This window comes from Equus quagga, chromosome 5, assembly GCF_021613505.1.
Source record: "Equus quagga isolate Etosha38 chromosome 5, UCLA_HA_Equagga_1.0, whole genome shotgun sequence".
NCBI lineage: Eukaryota > Metazoa > Chordata > Mammalia > Perissodactyla > Equidae > Equus > Equus quagga.
This window is the reverse complement of record NC_060271.1, coordinates 19,976,141-19,996,733: the sequence shown is the minus strand read 5'-3', so window position 1 is coordinate 19,996,733 and position 20,593 is coordinate 19,976,141. Positions and strand designations below refer to the sequence as shown.

Below are 20,593 nucleotides of genomic sequence, written 5' to 3'. Positions count from 1 at the left end.
AACACCCCAATACCCATACAGAAATACATACGCAACTGAAATAAACGTTCACTGTCTTACAACACACCACAACATAACACCCCAATACCCATACAGAAATACATACGCAACTGAAATAAACGTTCACTGTCTTACAACACACCACAACATAACACCCCAATACCCATACAGAAATACATACGCAACTGAAATAAACGTTCACTGTCTTACAACACACCACAACATAACTTAATTGACTGATTATCTATTTCACTCCATTAAGGAGTAAGTCTGGTTCGCTGTATTCCCAGGACCTTGTGCTTGGTATCCCAAAGGTGCTTAATATATTTTGTCCAAATGAATACAAAGAAGGTCCCCATCTTTGACAGTTTCCTATCAGTCCATGGCACAGACTCTATACATTAGAACCTTGTTTTGTTCTGGTTAAGGAAAGGCCATGCGTGCCCTGTCTGTTCTCTATCCTCAATTACCTATACCTCTAAGATAGCGGGCCTAACATTAGGCATAATGAGTGCTTAGAGATGTGTGGCTCCTGGGCACAGAGACACCAATGCACCGCAGAACAAAGTGCCGGTGAGGAGCTCTGGCCTTGGTGTCAGGCACACCTGGGTCAGAGTCGCAGCTTTACTAGTTACTAGCTGTGCAACTACACGCAATCTGCCTGAGCCTGCTTCCTCACCTGCAAAAATGGATTAAGTGAGGTTAAGTCACACAGTTGCTGAAAAGATTTTGAGATAAGGCACGGAAACCCCTTAGCCCTGGCACCCACTCTTTACAGTATAGCTCCTCATTGCTTTTTATCAAAAAGAAAAACTGTAGAGGAGGGCTAGTAAGCATTCTCCATTACTTTTCTGTTGCACTTTTGTAACTTTTACTAAGTCCACCACTGCCATGCTTAGCCTGACAAGGGAAACGCCAGAAAATGGCTTTTGATAGAAGTCCCACCGCAACAGATGAAAAGGAGGCAAGGTTGAGACCCCTTCAAATACCACGCTCTCAAGTAAGGAGAAAAACATCCTTCTGACTGCTCCTGGCTACGTACAAAACACCCAGTTTTAAAATCTTTCCGCCAAGAAGGAGCACCATCGAGCCTCTTACAGCCGCTCCCCTAGCTTGTCCAGGACAGTGTCACCAGCCGCTAGCTGCTTGCGCCTTAGCCGCTCCTTTAAGTCTGGGAAGGCCCGAAGTGCCGGCACGTCCTCAAATCGCAGGCTCTGTGCCGCCTGCAGCTGCTCTGCCAGGTTGCCCAGGGAGGCCAGGAGGGGCTGGCAGTCCCGCAGGGTGCTCTGCCACAGGCCCTGCTGCTCCTCCACCACGGGAAAGCACTTCCTCAGGGCCTCCTGCACAGCAAGCAAAGGCTGATCTTGAGTCATCTTCTGTTGGGGAAAAAAAAAGAAAAGAAACATGACTAGGGTCCCAAGTGGGTAGAGGAAGTACCGGGTCAAGGTGGGGTGGGGGGCTTATTTCCGTTCTCAGGTGAAGTCCAGCTAAACCTATCTTGGCAGGTGAGGCCGTCTGTCCATCCCTTCCGACAGGCGCGCGGCCTTGTCTTACCTCTAGAGGGGCTCTCGGAGATAGGGTCCTTATTTCCCACCTCGGGAAGGGTTTCCTGACTCTCCCTCGGAGGAGGCTCGTCCCTGGCCACCGCAGTCTCCTGCGTCAGACTGCGGATCCCGGGGCCGAAGCCCGGTCTCCCCCTCGCCTGATCCGTGCTTCCGGAGCCGGAACCTCTTCTCCTCTCCTTGAGACTGCTGTCCTAAACCAGCGAGGAAACTCATAACCGTGCAATCAAACTTTGAAGACGCGGTAAGCCCGCCACCTTGCGCCCGCAGTTCCCTGGCGCACGCCCCAACGCGGCTACGGAGTCGCTAAAATATGTCGTCAAGCCGCAATGCCTTCTGGGTGCTGTAGTTCTATGTGTGGACTGGCTGCCTGATAGTGGAGCTTCCTTGTGATTGGATGTTGTGGGATCCTCCTAAGACGGCGACTTCTCATTGGCCAGCCTGTGGCAGTTTGAATTTGGTGGCGGCGGCCGCACGTCCGGTTGGCAGCGGAGCCGCTCCCTCTCAGCTGGAGTCGCGGGGCTCTTCAGGCCTTGTTTCTGGACCCGCAGGTATGTGCCTTTAAGCCAGGCCCCTAAGGGCAGGGGTCCCCCTTCTCACCCCCTGGGGCGCCCGTCCGCCCTCTCCCACCCCTCGCGGCCCGTTTCCCTCCCCCATCCCCGCCGCTGACCCCTTGTGGCTCGGTCCCCTGCTCCCTGCAGCCTCCGCGAAGCGCCATGGCTCCGGCTAGGAAGGGCAGCAGTCGGGTGGCCAAGACCAACTCGCTCCGGAGCCGGAAGCTCGCCTCCTTTCTTAAGGACTTCGACCGCGAAGGTGAGGGGCGGAGCCGGGGTGGTCGCGGCTGCCGTGGGCGATCGCGGGGCGCTGGGGGGTTGGGACGCAGGTCGCACGGACTCCAGGCCCCACCGACCCGCCGGGTGACCCGTGTCCTGTCGGCTCTGCCATTTCGCAGTGCAAATACGATCCAAGCAAATTCAGTCAGACAGGCAGAACCTCCTGAAGGAGATGGATAACCTGTACAACATCGAGATCCTGAGGCTCCCCAAGGCGCTGCGCGAGATGAACTGGCTCGACTACTTCGGTAAGCGCTGCTGGGGTTGCCCGGACCTCGGCTGGGAGCCCCTCTGTGGTTACCATGACGGCCTGCGCCTTCTCGGCGAGGTCTCCCGTCATCGCTATGGGAAACTGCAGCCCCCCCGCCTTTTTTGTTGTTGTTGTTGATATTTTATCCAACTATTTAAAAATGAATGAATGGCTAACTTGGTTTGCTAGTAGAGTTCAGGCGGAAGGATAACCCCAAATGGCACTTTCTGCATCTTATGGAAATTGCCAATTTAAAAATGGTCAAAGCCAATTGTGAAGTGCAAGGACCCAAGAATCTTCCTGGCTAAAGAAAACTCCTGGCCTCTTCCCCACCCCCTTGCTAAATGTCCAAGGAAACAGGAGGTTGTCCTTTCTGCGAGCTTACCCTGACTTTCTCTATTTTCCTTGTTGTTAATTATTCAGCATGTAGCCTCCTTCCTGGATAGAAGGGCCGTTCGACTCAAATAGTAGACATTTAATGATCCTTTCGACTTGTCCTTTAATTTTTCAACTTCTTGTTTGCCTATTTCTACAAATATCCATTGAGTGTGTATCAGTCACAAGGCTGGGTGCCGTAGAAGCACTGAGGAATAAAACAGACGTTGTCCCTGCTCTCAGGAACTTACAAGTTAGTAGAGAAGGATCATTTTAAAAATTCACACAGGATTATATAATGAAAATTAGTCAGCACATTTATATGGTGCTTCCTATGCCAGACAGGCATCGTACCAAGGGTTTTGCATATACTAATTTTGTCGTCATCATGACTGTATTAATTATTGATATTGTCCCTATTTTATAGATGACAAAATTAAGGCACAGAGAGATGGGTGACTTTGCTCAAGGTCTCATAAGCCAGTTGAGAGCAGAGTCTGTCTGAACCCGGGCATTCTGGTTCCAAAGCCGGAGTTTTTAACTGTTATAGGATAGATATTATGAGTATTTCTAGCAGGAGGCCCTCACCTCACTTTTTATTCTACATCTAAATCTTGCAAAGATACCTTTATTCAACACCCATTTGCCACGTGGCTACTGCCTGACGTGTTTTTGCCAGAAGCTGTGGATATTATCTCTGTCCTCAAGGACTTCAGTTCGGAGTAGGGGTGGATGCTCAAACAGCTTTGAGTAGTTGTTGGGTGTGACAAGAGTGAGCAGCTAGCTCAACATGTCGTGGCAATCTGCTGTGATAGCAAAAAGAGCAGAGTTTGGGGTTTGGGCTGAGTTTGAAGGATGAATTAGACGTTTCTCGGGTGCAGAGGAGTATTTTGGGCAGAGGAAATAAGGAGCAGGGCACCGAGTTATGAGAAACAGTGGTACATTTGGCAAATAACAGGAACTTTGGTGTGGTGGGACATAGACTAGGTCATGACGGGGACGAGTCAAGCTTGGAGGAAGATTAGACTAGATTGTGAAGGTCCTTCAATGTTGGACCAAGGGTTAAGGTGGTCCAGTTTTACAAAGATAACTGGTTGCATTAAGGAAGATGATTTATCATCAAGATCTGGTAGTAACTAAACAAAATGTTCTTTTTGAAGCCCTTGGAGGAAACAAGCAGGCCCTGGAAGAGGCAGCAACAGTAAGTGACTTGTCCTATTTTTGAACTGTTGGTGAGTTTTTAAGTTTAGTCTGGTCACCAAATCCAACCAGTGGGTGCTTACTGTGGAAGAGCTTCATAGGGGACATTAACTGTTTGTGTCAGCTGAAAAATTGTAGTTGTCAAATGCTGAGTACATGAAGCCCAGATCGTTTCAAGCCCTATGAAGGGAGGCAGTCCCGTTTTTGGCGGGTTCCTTGTAGCTCTTTGCCCTGACCTCTGCAGGGGAAGTAGAAAGCCTCAAGTCCAAGTTCCTTTAAGCCCTTAGGTCATTACATGGTGACCTGGCCTGCTAGGTGACAAAGAGACTGTTGCTTTATCATGTCATACCGTAGAAGCTGTGCTCTTGCTGGGGACTCTCAGGATTCCCCGCCCATCTCACCTCCTTCCAGCACCCATACCAGGACTGAAGGCAGGAAGATGGGGAGGCAGAATAAAGAGTTTAGGTCTGTACTGTCCATTACAATAGCCACCAGCCGCAGGTAGCTATTTAAATTAGTTAAAATTAATAAAATTAAAAATTAAGTTCCTCAGACACACTAGCCACATTTCAAACGTTCAGTAGCCACGTGTGACTAGTAGCTACCATATTGGACAGCTCAGAGAGAGCATTTCTACCCTTGCAGAAAATTCTGTTAGACAGTGTTGGGAGCTAGTCCATAAATGGGTTCCACAGAGACACTAAATTCTCTAAAATCATACCTGAACAATGTATGTGCGTACATGCATTTGTGTATCTTTCTGGGGAGAGAGTTTATTATGTAAACCATCAGATTTACAAAGTGATCCCCAAACTACATCCTTCTATGAGTTTATTGAAATCACTTGGAATCTCAGAGTTTGAAGCGACCTAACTACAAAGGGTAGTCAGATAGTAGCACTGAATAGTGGATTTCCAACCAGCCTCGGAAGTGAAAGGTACTTAGGGGCCAGTTGGTCAATCAGGATAAAATTAGAGAGTTTGGGGGTGAATATTGCAGGAGAGAGGAGGGCGGTAACTGAAAAATAAAATCAAAAGCTAGTAAAACGTTCTTAGTCCATGCTTTGTCTTTCTTTAATATGTCCCCCCCATCCACGCCCAGATCTAATATTTCAGAAAACTTACCTCTGAGATGAGTCATACTCATCAGCTAAGCACCACCCTCTTTTTTTTTTTTAACTCATCAGACATCTGAGTTACAAATCAGAGCTGCTGATGTGTTGTGAGGTATCCGGTCGAGAGAATTCTAGCCTTAGCTAATGTGATTTGAAGCCCAGGGAAGGCATGGTACTTTGCTACAAAAGCTCTTAATTGTTACGTACATGGGGGGCTCCCAGGACTGCCTCCAGGGTTAGTAACTCACTCAGAGGACTCCCAGGCTCAGCCATACTCACGGCTGTCATTTATTACAGTGAAAGGATACAAAGCAAATCAGCAAAGAGGAAAGGTGGCTGGGGCAAAGCCCGGAGGAGACCATGCTCAGGCTCCCAAGAGTCTCCTCCCAGTGGAGTCACACAGGACACACTTAATTCAACACATCTGAAATGTTGTCTAGCGGAAAAGCTCTTTAGAGACTCGATGCCCAGAGTTTTTGTTGGGGGCTGGTCACCACAGGCATCTTCTACATAGCATGTACCAAAATTCCATACTTCCAGAAGGAAAGCAGCTGTTCAGCATAAACCATATTGTTTGTACAAAGCTTGGGCACAGTGAGCCACTCTTCTCAGGGAATGCTGGGAACCCTGAAATTGAAGTTCTCATGCCAGCCACATAAACAGACCTTTCTACGGGTATCAGTGTTAGGCCTGTTAACTCTTCTGCACAGTGGGCAGTCAGTGGCCTGCCACCAGTGGTACGTTCCTAACGTGCCAGTTGTTTGTAGAGATGGCAGGAAGTTAGCCACCACTTCCATTCCATCAGCCGTTTCAGGCATCACTAATCTATTGCAGCACTGTTTCATACTAAGCTTGGACAGCCTCAGAGTCCTTCTCTGAGCACTTCATGTAGTCTCTACCAATCCAGAGATGAAGCGTGTGTCATTCCTAGTCTGTAACAACTCTTCTGTGCCCTGTGAAGAAAGGGCTACGAATCATGCCTGCTCTTGGCTATTCCCATACATATAGGTAGTCACCACTGGGAACAAATCTAATTAGAATGGCAACTGGAAGCCTTTCTGAAGGGCCCAGGAGCACAATAGAAAACTTTCTTGACCCTCTACACTTAAAAAAAGAAAATGAGAAGTCTGACACCGCACCAAGTGTTGTAGAGAATATGGGTCGTTAGGAACTTGGATCGTTCGCCCATGGGATGTAAACAAGTGCAACCACTTTGGAAAACAATTTAGCATGATATCAAGGCTGCACATGGTGCACCCTACGACCCTGTAATGCCCCATCCCTAAGTCTATAGCCAAGAGAAAATGTGGACATGTGTCTCAGACACGTGTGTAAGACAGTTCACAGTAGCAGTGTTGGTAATAGCAAAAGACTTGATGGGAGATTGGACAAATCCATGGGACATAGTCACACAGTAGGATATTATATAGCACAGCCACAAATAGTGGTCAGAAACAAAATTTTGTTTAAGCACGCATACATTTGTGAAGACATATATATATATATATATACACACATACACACACATGTACTTTCTTTTAAGCAAATGGAATTATAGTGGTTATTTCTGGGGAATGACCAAGATAGGAGACTGGTCACCTTTGTGGGACAGACAAGGAAACAGAACAGGGAAAAATACAAAGAAGCAGGTTATTGGCAATGTTTTAGGTCTTGGGTTGTATGGTGGGTTCATGGGAGTTCATTTTATTATAACTAACATGTAGCAATTGTTTGTATGTATCAAATAATGTTTTTAATCTTAAAATATTGTTCCTCCTATTTGATGGAGTATGCCTGGTGTTTTCTGGCTGTGTTTGTCACAGGCTGACCTGGATATCACAGAAATAAACAAACTAACAGCAGAAGCTATTCAGACACCCCTGAAATCTGCCAAAAGTGAGTACTTTTCACAACCGCTTGTTGAAGAGAGAGAGCTGAGGCCCAGGGCGGTGGGCCGGCTGCTCAGGGAGGCCGCGCTGGTGGAGCCTCTTCCTTCTAATGTCTGGTCCTCAGTCTTGTAAAGCCAAAAAATTTGATTTTGGCTGCTGCATTCAGTTAATTGTACGCAGGGCTGAAACTAACGAAACTCTCAAGACCGATGTGTGAGTGAGAGGGAGAGTGGATGGAGGGGAAAAGATGTGCTGGAACGCCTGCTGCTGCCTGCTCACCCCCGAGTTAGAGAGGTTCCAGACTGTGAGATTTGGCAGGGCACGATCGTGTCAGCCGGGACTCTCCCGCTGTGATCAGAAGGGGTGCCAGAGCCTGGTAGAAGGACTGGCTTTCTCGGCACATCATTCCACGTCACTCCATTCAGTGACCCTCCGTGTGGAATCCTCTTGCCTGCATGCCGCACACTCTGACACTCTTACAGGAAAGTTTGGGGGAGCCAGGTTGTAATCAGTGAGCATGAAGTCAGGCCAGGATGAGCTCTGTTGTGGACTTGATGTCACTGTCATTAGGCTTTGGTAGCTCCATGTATCCAGTCTCATGAGGACGGACCTGACCCAAGGCCTGGGTTTGGGGCCTGCCCACTAGGGCATTTCTCCACTGGGCAGAGCCAGAAATACTGCCCAGTTCTTGTTCCAACCTGTCTTGCATTGGAATTGCCTTGTGGCATAAAGAAAGCATGATGAGATTGGCACTTTCTTAGTGTCATGTTCCAGTCCTGCCTCCCTGAGGTTTTGGTGTAATTGGACTTGGGGGTTCCTAGAGTTCCTCAGCCATGTGTTTACAATCTGTTGGGTCCCCTACATTTGGGGGATATTGGTTTCTCTTCTGAGTTCCACCAGTTTTGCTTACTTGGTGGGGCATGGGGAGGGTCCTCTGATTTCACCCCTGAGAACTGAACACACCAGGCCCAGTGTCAGCCAAAACTGACTAGAAACTGTTTTTGTGCCCTCTTGACCATTGAACTTCGACTACAGTGTAAGCTGCTTAAAAAAAGGAAAAAGTGCATATACTTATATTCTTATTTAATGTATCAGAAAAAAAAAGCTTAAAAGTTGTTTAGTCTGATCTCTCCCTCCATAATTAAATGCATGAATTTTCCCTATGGAGTCCCTGCTCTGGATTGTCTGGCTCCTGGCTGTACATAGTTAGCAATGAGACACTCTCTACCTTTCATCATTAAACAGCTGTGATCATAAGAAAGTTTCTAAGTTTCCTTGTGGTATCAACATAAATAGTTTTAAACACTGGCAGCACAATTCCAGGGTTGGGGACACAGGAATAGAAAGAACAAAGAGCCTGTTCTTGGGCAGCACACATTTCAAGTCTCACAACATCCCTGTAAGGTGACTCTTGCCTTCTGTAGATGAGGAAACTGAGGCACCACGATGAAAGCCGTGACCTGGTTAAGTAGGGCTAGGCCTCAAGCTCGTCTGTCTGACCCCAGAGTCTGCGCTCTTATCAGAAGGCTGGGCTGCCCACACAGGCATCGTGGGGCTTCTTCACCACTCTGATTCATTTCCTTTGTCTACACCCGCTTTTTACGAAAGTCATCTTCTTTATATTGGGTCTCTTTCTTGATTACAGCCTAAGATCGCACAAGTTTTATTTCCTCTAAGAAATGTGAATGCATGAAAGCTTGTTCCCATGAGAAATGTCATGCTGTTAACACTGTTCCTTGTAGCACGAAGGGTACTCCAAGTGGATGAAATGATAGTGGAAGAAGAAGAAGAAGAAAATAAAAATAAGAGTCTTCAAAGTGCGAGAGTAAGTAGGCACTCCCGTGCAGGGCTGGGGGCTGACAGGAGACAAGGAAATACAAAAGTATGGAAATGCAGTGTTGCCCTCCCGGAGCTCACAGTTTAGTAGAGATGATCCCACTTAAATGGCTAATAACCAAGGTGATACAGAAGTGTGTGCAAAATGCGCAGAACGTAGAAGAAGCAGCTAAGTCTACCACCCCATTAGGACACAACCAGGTCTTTAAATGTGAGTGAGATTTCACTCCTGGAGAAGAAAGCGGAGGGGGTTCCCGGAGGAGGTGTGAAAGTGTCCATTTGAGGAACAGGAAGCAGTTTGGTATTGTGGGATATGAGCTGTGAGGCTAATCGGGGGCCACATCATGAATGGCCTTGTGTGCCAAGCTTGGCCCTTTTGATCTCATCAGGTAGGTAATGGTAAGTGACCTGACCAGATGGGTATTTCAGAACAGTGCAGCCCTCCCTCGGTATCCGCGGTTGATTGGTTCCAGGACCCCCTTGGATCCAGAAATCTGAGGATGCTCAAGTCCCTTAGTCAGCAGCCCCTATTCATGGATGCAGAACCCACGGAAACCAGGCCAACTGTATTCAGGATAAATGGGAGAGGGGAAAAGGAGACAAGGAAGCCAGTTGGGAGGCTACTATAATTCTTGAGCTGAGGAACTGACCCTATGAAGAGGGGTTGGTTTTGAGATAGATTTTAAAAGGGAGAAGGGACAAGATTGGTGGAGGAAAGGAGAAAAGCAGAGATGACTGAATGGCTTCTAGCTTAAACAACTGGCACCCCATGGAGTGTGGGCCATGGGAGGGAGAGCGGTGCTGGCTAAGGGTGAAGGGGAGCAGTTCGTCTATGAGTTGTTTGACAGGTTGCGTGTTCATACTTTTCCAGGACATCCAGCCTCGGCAGAGATTTTACCCTAGAGTTGAGGGGGGAGTAGCAGGTTGAGAGACATACAGACTCCCAGGTCTTTAGGTGGTTGTCCCAGCGTGGGCATCAGTGAGGCGGTACGGGGAGAGCATGGAGTGCGGGGCTGAGGGTGACACCAGGAGGGCAGTGGGAAGAGGAGCTCAGGAGGCAGACTGCAGAGGGGCGGCCAGAGACGCCAATGGTGGGGGGCTTGGAGGACAAGGGAGGTAAGAATTGTCAGAGGGCAAGGGGTGACTCTTGTCAGGCACCTTCAAGGACTCCGGAAGGGTGCGCACTGCCAAGGGTTCCTTGCATTCGGCCCCCGGGACGCCCTAGCAACCTTCACAGCAGCACTTTATGTGAGGGGCGGGGGTGGACAGTCCAGGCTGCAGTCAGTTCCAAAGAGCTTTACCTTTAATCTTGGCCCAAATCCTGTATTTTGAAGACCCAGCCAGTGTAAGTCCTTAGTTGATCAGTTCTGAGTTATGTCTCTGGCTTCCGTGAGACAGACCTTATGTTCAGTGTTGCTTTTCTTTCCCCAAGCTGGCCCCTCTCCTCTACTTTTCTTACCCTCCCTCACCTTTCCCCTTTGTGGGGCATTTTGTAACCTCAATTTTATGTGATTGTGACTTTAGGTGAAAAGGTGTCCTCCATCCAAGAAGAGAACCCAGTCCGTGCAAGGAAAAGGCAAAAGCCAAAGGTACTGGGCTCTCAGGGTCAGCCGTGGGTCTGGTCTTATTGGAGGGCCGCATCCTTCATGGCAGAAGAGGGGGTGGAAGGGCTTTTGTGACTCCTGTGCGAGTAGAGCTTGGTCATCGAAGCCTTGAGCAGCCGAGCTGGACGGGCCTTATGGAATGATCTCAGCCCACACCTTCTCCAACTCTTCTGCCCATGTTCTCTCTCCTCTCCTACTTTTTTTCTTTTATGCTAACAGAGGATGAGACCCAGAAATATGGCGAGCCCTGCATGTTTAGCTTAGTTTTCTGACAGTCCATGTGCAGAGCTATCCCATAGTCAGTCACAAAGTGGCTGTCACCTACTTACAGTTAGTTTCTTGAACTGTTCCTCCTGGTCCCACTAAGTAGAGAATCACCACGGGCTTGAACTGATTCTGCTGGACCCTACCGACCATTCGAGAGTGGGGGCTGCATCTTGAACAAGCCTAGGAAAGTGGTTCCTGGGATGTGTGGCTGTGAAGAAGTGGACTCCTCTCATTTCTCCCTGAGCGGCAGCAACTGCCTAGTGAGAGGACAAGAATGCCAGCTTGGGGCCTGCAGAGTGTTGAGAGCCTGGCTTCTTCCTCGTTCTGTTAGCTGGACCAAGAAGTCGGATTCTGGAGGCTGGCTGCTGGGGCTCCCAGTCCTGGCTCTGCCCTGATTGGCCGTGAGACCCTGGACAGGTTGTTTAAACTCACTAAGCTGAGTTTCTGCCCCTGTCAGCGAGGGCCATCCAGGCGCTTCTCATAGGGCTGTTAGGAGGGTTCCCCGGGTTCCCGTGAGGAGGGTGCTCAGGACGGTGTCTGATGTCAGTGCTCTCCAGGGTACCCACTTCTGCCACTGTTGTCATTGGACCTGAGGGTTGGCGCACCTAATGGCCATTTCTTACCTGTAGGTCCAGCCATTATAACACTGTTACCCCAGCTGTGGGCCGACTGGAGCTGTCTATGGTGAAACCAACTCCAGGCATGACACCCAGGTTTGACTCCAGGTGAGCACTGGGAGCAGCGCTTGGGTTTTGGCAGGAGCCCAACACTTGATGTCAGTCAGAAAAGAAGGGTGTTTAAGCAAATACTCCTGACTCCTTGGCCTGGAAGCTTCTGAGGCTCATCTGTTTACAGGACAAAACGGTTCTCCATCTGAGGAGAAGGGGGAGGACATTCTCAGTCTGATGACTAGGTGGCTTCTAGTGACATTTTGGGTCTTTTCTGATTCTGATCAGAAGTTTTTTTTAAAAGAGTGGGTGCTCTCCTTTACCCTTGGTAGAAGTGAAAATTGACATCCCCTTTTGGGAGAGCAGCATTAACAAGGATGTTCTTGCAGCATGAGTTAATCCTTCCATAGGGCTGGTCACCTCAATAGGCAATGCTTTGTAGCCATTAAAACAGAAGAGGTCTCTCTGTGCTGACAGGGGAGGAGCTTCATGAACATGAGCATCTCCAAGCAGGTTGCAGACCAGTGTGTACTAGATGATCCCATTGGCTTTTATATACATAGGAAGTTTCTGGAAGGATGCCTAAAGAATCAACAGTGATGATCTCTGGGGTGGGGAGAGTGAGGAAGACTTAACCTTCTACTTTTTAATCCCACTCTTTTTTTTTTTTTTTTTAATTGGCTTATGGGCCGACCCCGCGGCCAAGTGGTTAAGTTTGTCCACTCTGCTTTGGCGGCCACATTGTCGCCAGTTCGAATCCTCAGCACAGACATGGCACCACTCATCAGGCCATGCTGAGGCGGCATCCCACATGCCACAACTAGAAGGATCCACAACTAAAAATACACAACTGTGTACCAGGACGCTTTGGAGAGAAAAAGGAAAAATAAAATCTTTAAAGATTGGCCCTGAGCTAACATATGTTGCTAATCTTCTTTTTTTTTTTTTCCTTCTCTCCAAAGCCCCTCAGCACATAGTTGTATATTATAGTTGTAGGTCCTTCTGGCTCTGCTATACAGGATGCTGCCCCAGCATGGCTTGATGAGCGGTGCTGGGTGCACGCCCAGGATCCGAATCAGTGAAACCCCAGGCCGCTGAAGCGGAACACACAAACTTAACCACTCAGCCTCGGGGCCAGGCCCCCCCACCCCCCGCCCCCGGCTCTTCTTTAACTGTTTGTTGTTTCATACAAGCATATAGCAAAGGACATTTGGTAGTGCACTTTAACTGTCTTAAGAAAGTTTGGGAGTTAATATAATGATATAATCTCTGAATCATCCTCCTATAACCCTGGAAAATTCCTCTTGATGGAAGCACTTAGCCACTCTTGGAAATACATTAACCATAGTTTATTTCTGACTTTGTGGATGGTTGGAAGGATGGCTGGCTGGATGGATGGATGACTGGCATCATAGGGAGCTTTGGACCTAAAATTTACATGGATAAGAATTGACTCTCGCTAGATGTGTGTTTGATAATTACAACCTCCTTTCTCCAGCTGTGTTTAGTCATTACTGCTTAAAAAAAATTTTTCTCCTAAATTTAGAATTTGCCTTCTTAGAAATGTGTGATTTAAAAACTGCAGCTTGAGGCCAGATGGGGGTGGAAGGACTCACAGCATCTGGTGTCATTCAATCTGCCATGCCATCTTTACAAAGATTTTCCCACTTTATAGGGTCTTCAAGACCCCAGGCCTGCGTACTCCAGCAGCCAGAGAGCGGATTTACAATATCTCGGTGAATGGCAGCCCTCTGGCCGACAGCAAGGAGGTCTTCCTCACTGTGCCAGTGGGAGGCGGAGAGGTAAGTCTTTCGGAGGGAAGCCAGGCCACAGTGTGCTGCTCAGTCAGCATTTCCTTTCCCTGGTCCGTCACTCACTTCTCTCCCCCAAAGTCCTTTCAGTTGCAGGGATTTTGATCTCCAAACTTCTGTAGAACTCAGAACCCAGTTTCCTCGCCCAGGTTAGAGACCTAGACTGGGAAGATCCTTGCCGAGGTCTGGGTTCCTTTGTTCATCAGCTAACATTTTCTACCTGTCTTGTAAGCAGGTCCCAGATGTAGAAGACATGGTTCCTGCTCTTGAGAAGCAAATTGGTAGTCGAGATAGTTCACAATTCACTATAATATCATGTGATGGGTGCAATAATAGAGATATTAAAGAGAGTGCAGAGGGGGTCACCGTGTGTAGTCTAGAAGGAGGAGCATGAACTGACTTCCACTTTGTATAACTTGGAGGGGTTCTGAAGCAGGCTGAGCCTGGGTTCTCCAGGCTGAGTAGAGCACGTTGCTGACCTCAGCCCCAGGGAGGGGAGGATGGTTTATCCCAGACGTGGTCTGCAGGGCATTTCTAAGCTAATGTACCTGCCTCTGGTTACCTGGGTGATCCAGCCACTGGTCCAATTGTAAGCACTGATGTCATTGTCTCCTTAGAACTAACATCCTCCTACTTGCCTGGCCACTTCCCCCACCAAGTGCAGGATATCCAGGGGACCCCTGGGCACACTGGGGCGCTGGATGTAGGTCTCTGCCTTGAGGGACACGCCAATTTAACCCTCTCTCCCCTTCACACAGAGCATGCGATTGTTGGCCAGTGACTTACAGAAGGTTGATATCGCACAACTAGACCCAGAGGCCTTGGGAAACATTAAGAAGCTCTCCGTAAGTCTCATACTCATCTGCACACATAGGGTGACAGCAATAGCTTTCTTGATTTAGCGGTCCGTAGGATTATCTTTTGGGTCTGGGCTAAGGCTTTATACTTCAATTGTGTTGCCTTCTTTCTCCCGAGGGATTTGACTGTTACCCTACTTACCTAGCAGCAGTTCTGTTCCTAAAATGATGCTGAGTTTCAGTCCATCCCAGAGTGCATCCCACAGAAGTTCCACAACAGAATCAGAAGTCTGCCCTATTCAGGCAGTGGGTACCAGAGTGTTGGAGCATGACTGGCTGCCAGGAGCCGAAGCTTCCTCACATGGTTTGGGGATGGGGGGAGGCGCTTGTTATAAGGAATCCGCAGAATCAGAGAAAGCACTGAGCAGCCAGGCCCCAGAGTGGCGGGACCAGCAGCGGCAGGAGTTGGTGGAGCTCCAGTCCGGTGCCCCAGCTCCTTCAGCATCTCTCTGTCTGGGGCCCGTGCATTCATTTCTCTTGGACTCCTCCCCTCCTTCCTCCCTCTCCACAGATAACTTTCTCCACAGGGCTCTTGGTTCTGTACTCTCTTGACATTGGTTTGTGTGCGGCTTTGGGCAGCCACATTTCCCTCTCTAAGTTTATTGCTCCAGTGCCCAACACTGACTGTCCAATTTCTTGTCTTCATGTAAATTCTCAAGAGGAGGAGTGTAACTGGCTCGGACGGGCCTCCCTGGACCAGTCAGCCTGGTCTCGGGTGGTGGATGGGAGCACTTAGTGCAAACATGTCTGCCCTAGGCCCACCCTTAGTGGGGTCCGTGAAGGCTCCAACTGAGGAAGGGGACAAGGATGGAGCTGCTTTCCCAAATGTTCCTACTGAACATAGGCTCAGGGCCAAGGTCACACACACACGCAGCCACCCAAATCTGGTGACATTTATCATCTTGCTGGACCTACAGCATTACTGTTCCCAGATTATACCTTCACTCTCTCATCTGAGATGTTATTTTATTCCTTTGTTCAGATGGGAAACAGAGATTCAGAAAGGTTAATTATTTAGTTTGTGATAGAAAGATAGTCACATATCACTTAACAACGGGGATACGTTCTGAGAAATATGTCATTAGGTGATTTCATCATTGTGTGAACATCATAGAGCATACTTTCACAAACCTAGAAGGTGTGGCCTGCTACACACCTACGCTGTATGTACTAATCTTATGGGACCACCATTGTATATGCAGTAGTCATTGACTGAATCATCGTTATGTGGGGCGTGACTGTAGAGAATGGAGGGCTGAGATTCACCCAGACCTGAGCCCATATGCAGCGCTGCCTGGGTAGACTCGTAAGTGGCTAACTGAGCAGCAAGCCCAGTACTGTCTTCTCTAAATGACCTATCTCCTTTTCTTTTCAGAGCCGTCTTGCCCAAATCTGCAGCAGCATACGGACTCACAAGTGAGGCTGCTCTTCCAAGAAGCCAAACTTGACAGGATGGACCTTCCGTGGGCACTTCTGGGACCCTGAAGAGGCCTCTTCCCTTCAGCCTTATTGTTTGTTTGTGAAGTTCCAGAGCAGGGAGTGGCGTTCCTCTGGGAGAATTCGGCAAGTGGGGAGACACCTGTTCTGCCATCAGTTAGAGAAAGCTTTGCTATTCACACTTGCCAACCCCAGTGACAAAGGCACTGCCTGCTGCATCCATGCAATCAGGACTTCCTGTCATTCCCTCGACTCAGTTCTCCTTCCTGCCCTTGGACCTGCCATCTTCCGCCTCCTGTCACTCAGCGTCCTCTTTGCCCTGCCCTCACTCCAGTGGACGTGGCATCAAAGAACCTCATGTTCTCAGGAAGACTGCCTTCTCACCCTCACCAGAGAACCCTCTGCGCTTGGCTTTTCCGCTCTGTGCGTGCTTGAGGCTGGCAGGTTTAGGTTCCGTGAAGGGAGAGCTCTGGGCTATGAGAGAGCAGATCCAGAAAGCTGGGGGGGACTGTCCCATGGGGCCAGAACAGCAGAACAGGACGCGTTGCAGCAGTGACCACAGCAGAACACCCCTCCCTCCCGCGCCCGTCCCGTCTTTCTCCTGGGGTGGGTGCTAGAGGGGCTCTTTGGGCTCTTACACCTGCTCTGCCTGATTGTCTTGTTCAACCTGACTGGAACGGTGTTTGTATTTATCCCTGTTTACCGAAGACCAAAAATCAGCTTAGCGGCAGCTTCCGTGTCTCGCTCCTCTACCTCTCTAGTTAGTGGGAGTTTGGAGAAGGGAATCTAGGGTTTTTATGTGATTGGCCGCAGAGCGCCATCTCCAAGCTCTCCGTGCTCCCTGCCAGCTCTTTAGACTTCGCAGAGAGCACTTCTCTTTCATGGTGTTCATTGGGGGTGCAGGTGGAACTAGTCTGGTGGCCTCATTCCGTGTGTTTGGCCTGTGTCCTGGACGTGGACTAGTTATTTGGGGTCAGCACTGAGATCCCTGTGCTCCAGCCAGCGCCTCTGCCCCAAGAATCGTGCGACGTGGTCCAAGACTGGGACTGAGAGGTCCTACCCCACACCAAGGGCGCTGTGCTCTCGAGTGTGGTTCTTGGTTGTACTGAATATTATTTTGCTACATGACCATTCTAATGATCCAGGCTTGCTCAAGATGTATTCTTTTCACGTTGTTTTATTCTCCCTTTCCTGAGACTTTTGTACATATTGTTTTCCTGAGTAATGGTCTCTGTAAGCTGGTTTTTTCTAATCAGAGCTACTGAAAGGTACCTGTTTTCAATAAATTGTGGGTTTTTGTTTTTAATCAATGTTCAGCCTCCGAGCTGTGCTGCATGGACTGGAGGCAGTTTGGAGCTGAAGCTCTTGGAGTGGGGGCACCTTGCTTCAGGCAGTCTCTCTCTGACCTCTGAAGAGGGGCCCTCACCCCCAGATCCAAGGCATAGTAACTTACCCCTGGAAGTTTTCCCCCAACTCCTTCTTTCATGGGAAGCATTACTCATAGGACTAGCTAGAAATTTACGTCTGGGAGGACAAAATTTAGGGTGTCTATGGTTTACTGCACGGGCAAGCCTCGTTGGCCAGGGACAGAGCGGGGCGCCGTGGTTCCATGATCGTGCTTCTCACTGCCCAGAGTTCCAGGGGAGATCTGGCCAATCTGCCTTCCCAGAATTCTGTCTACGCTGAAAGTGGTCGACACGGAGCTAACGGTGGAAGAGAAAACAGACAGGTCATTGTTAGGTCAGCTCATCTGGCAGTGACAGTTTATGACTTTGCTCAATGACAGCATTTGGAGTAAAGGTTACTTTTTTCAAGTAACGAAGTCACCACACACGAGGCCCCTCGCTTCTCCCTCATGGCCTGGTGTGGTGCAGAGAAGAGCCTGGCATCGGGAGCGCTCGGGATCTGACGTGCTTGACCGGAGCCCCTCGCCCTCTATCTGCATCTGCACTACCGCCTGAATGAACCCAATGGCAGGAAACATGTGGTATATGGCAGGCGCTCAATAAATGCCAGTCACGTGACGAAGATGGAGCAGTCCATTCCATACAAGGGGCTGACTTGGAAGGTAATGAGTTCCCCGTGCCAGGATTTAAAGCATGAGTTGAACTATCAAGGCTGGGGCTGGGATGTTGCAAAGAAAATTTAAATCTTACTGCCAGCCCACAGACAAACTTTTGCTCTGTTTGGATTTTGTTTGTTTTTTCAAATTGCTAACAATTTAAAAATTGCAAGATTTCACAAAAATGATTGCTAGCCTCTGAAAAATAAGATGTGGCCACACAGGCCACAGTCAGCTGGAGCCGAGCAGCAGTTTTCCTTGGCCCTTAGAGAATCCTCTCCCCATTCAAAGCCATCCTACTAGGTTACTTCTCCCCTCTGGTACCTGCCTGGTCCCTTTGCACAATTCGCTGTGTGCCCTCTGCTGTGTGTAAAGCAAATAAAGGCAGAGCTGCTCTGGGTGGAAGGGAGGGTGGGGCTGAAGTCCCCTTCACCAGGGCCCCTGAAGCAGTTCCACAGAACCCAAGAGCTCCAGTCAACAGTAGGTTCACTCTTTGCCCTACAGGCTGCCTCATCTTTCCAAAAGCCCTGCTTGGGACTCCTGTTGAGAGAATTCCTAATGAATTGCCTTAGGAAGCATTATTCATATGAAGAGCTAGTACTTGGGAGGGGAGCGGTTGTGGGGAGGGAGGTGATAAAACCTCGCCTAAGCAGCTCTTATTCACATTTATTCACGGCCTGAGATATACCTTTTAGCTCAGAGGAATTACTATAGCCATCTCCATCTGTGACGAGCGTGCAGAGCGATGCAGGGCTTACCTCCACTGCAAAACAGAGGACGTCTCCATGTCTGCATGTGCACAAGCTCCGATAAGTGTCTTTCTAATTTACAGAATGACAGTTGTTGACCCATCCCTAAAATTCAGCATGACATAGATATGCTGAAGGTTTTGGTAGCAGATAATTCGGGTGGCTTCAGAAATGGAAGGAGTGGGAGACACTGAGCGTTCAATCAGAACTCGGCTCTCCCTTGAGCTCCCCACTTAGCGGGAGTCTGGACTCCAGTTTGCTTTGGCTAAGGTGCCTCTCCCTTGACAGGATTAGGCATTTTCCCCCCCTTTATCCCCCCTCCCCCCCACACCCCCTCATCCCCTCACCTACTGAACAAGTCCCCCACCCTCCCCTCCCTGCCAGCTGTAACGTGCACTTCTCGCCTTCGACACTTTGCCATCGTCCCTCTCTCCGCCTCTCCCCTTGTTGATATTAGGGTCTATGTCGTTGGCCTTTTCTGATCCTCAGATGATGGATATGGTGGAGGACATAACTCACCGTTGGCACCAAGCTACCAGGAAGAGCTCAGCTCCCCATCTGCAAATTTTCAGTGCCCACCAGTGCCTGCTGTGTGTCACAACGTGCCAAGAGCCATCAGGATGGAGACACATGACAATCTCCAAGGATACACCCCTTCAAATCGGATGAAAGGTCACGCTGCAAACCTGCTCACTCGACTCTCCTCACAGTCCCTCGGCTGACTGTGAAGGAGTGAGGTGGAGGGAGAAGGGGCAAGATGTAGCCGAACCAGGAGGGGACGGGAGGGGGACGTGAGGTGTTTCCAACGGGGAGGCAAATTTGGTTTGGGTCTTTTGGTTTTTCTTTTAAACTTATGCGAGCAGTCTTGGTCAAAACATATTCCTTGGGGTGAGGCTTGAGATACCCATAATCTGCCCCCAAGATCCTGGTAGGTGTCGTGAGGTCATCCTTGAACCGAAACGGCTTCTGACTTCTCTCTGTTGCCCCAAGACCCCAGGGGGCTCAGCTACTAGAATGGGGTGGGATGCATCCTGAGGAGACAAGCAGGGTTTTTCCAAGATACTGGCAGACACTTGGGTTTAAATGATGAAGGGTACAAAGAGAATTAAAGAGAGGATGCCGTATGGTAAATTTTACTCGTGTCTTGAGCAGTGTGATGGGGGCGATGTTAGGAGCTGAGTCCAGAAGTCAGTCACTGGTTAATAAGGGCAGTGAACGCACCAGGCGGTGTTCCCCTGGGGGCTTCTCACACCGCCCCAGGGACAAGGTCAGGAAGAAGCCCTCTGCTGGGTTCCCACCACCCCTAGGATTTATCCCTGTTGGGGTGCCTTTCACACTGCTTACTTAACCAACTCCCCCATCAGGTAGGGAGGTCTTGACTTCCTAGCATCTGCCCCATAGTCAACGCTGGGTACGTGTTCACTGAATGAGCGAACGCCTTGTCAAACCAGGTCAGCAGCCTTGCTGCCCAGAAACGTCCATTTCAATCCCCAACCACATATTGCACGTCTACCCGGGGCCTCACATCTTGCTAATAATGACATTTCGTGAGCACCTCCTGTGTGCCAGGCACTGTGTTATGTGCTGGCGGCGGGGGGGGGGGGGGGGGTCCTCCGTGCCCTGGCTGCATGCCTCTGCCGGGGCAGACTTCAGCAGAGCGGCACCCCTGACATCGCCAAACCACTCATTCACTCTTCCCCGTGGGGCAAAAGGGACTTACCTAATGGGATTAGGGGACAGAAGGAATAACCTGCTTGAATCGGTGCCATGTGGTTTCTCCCGCAGGTCTGCCCGCCCACAAGAAGGGTGCACACTGGTCATGCGGGAAGCGGGGTCGGGCAGCTCTGCCCCTGTGGGGGGCTGGTGGCTGTCCAGCTCACTGTGCGTCTGGGTGGGGCTAATTCAGGGAAATGAAGGCAAATGCACTTTGCCCCCAATACACCACATCTAACTTATTGAAGATGTACATTTTACACATTTTAACATCTCTGAAATCAGGATGCATCTTGCAACCAGATGGCATGACATAGTTTAATTGGCTATGATGTTCCTTAGTGGTACATCTTACACTCAGTGGCA

General features: G+C 49.4%; 2 protein-coding genes across 3 annotated transcripts in view; one reads left to right on the top strand and one right to left on the bottom strand.

Moving 5' to 3' along the window:
* The window catches only part of C5H1orf109 (chromosome 5 C1orf109 homolog), an 11,056-nt gene extending 9,215 nt beyond the window's left edge, over nt 1-1,841 (bottom strand). For both annotated transcript variants that reach the window (XM_046663502.1, XM_046663503.1), the window contains exons 1-2: nt 1,555-1,841; nt 1,099-1,376 (exon numbers count right to left, since the gene is read on the bottom strand). In XM_046663502.1, coding sequence (XP_046519458.1) covers nt 1,099-1,373 — 275 coding nt within the window. In that variant the 5' untranslated portion in view covers nt 1,374-1,376; nt 1,555-1,841. The remainder of the gene's footprint in view (nt 1-1,098; nt 1,377-1,554) is intronic.
* A 194-nt stretch (nt 1,842-2,035) lies between these two features.
* Nucleotides 2,036-17,007, top strand: CDCA8 (cell division cycle associated 8). Its single transcript, XM_046662025.1, has 11 exons — nt 2,036-2,113; nt 2,264-2,375; nt 2,515-2,643; nt 4,181-4,221; nt 7,158-7,230; nt 8,966-9,048; nt 10,584-10,648; nt 11,560-11,655; nt 13,274-13,400; nt 14,168-14,254; nt 15,642-17,007. The coding sequence occupies exons 2-11, from the start codon at nt 2,279-2,281 to the stop codon at nt 15,684-15,686; spliced, it is 843 nt and encodes a 280-aa protein (XP_046517981.1). The 5' UTR covers nt 2,036-2,113; nt 2,264-2,278; the 3' UTR covers nt 15,687-17,007.
* Nucleotides 17,008-20,593: the final 3,586 nt, after the last annotated feature.

Excerpts from the sequence above, each read along its gene's own strand:
- CDCA8 (XM_046662025.1), top strand. The coding sequence starts at position 2,279 with ATGGCTCCGGCTAGGAAGGGCAGCAGTCGGGTGGCCAAGACCAACTCG. Across the intron at positions 7,231-8,965 it reads ACCCCTGAAATCTGCCAAAA|CACGAAGGGTACTCCAAGTG; the intron begins GTGAGTACTTTT and ends TGTTCCTTGTAG. Across the intron at positions 9,049-10,583 it reads AGAGTCTTCAAAGTGCGAGA|GTGAAAAGGTGTCCTCCATC; the intron begins GTAAGTAGGCAC and ends TTGTGACTTTAG.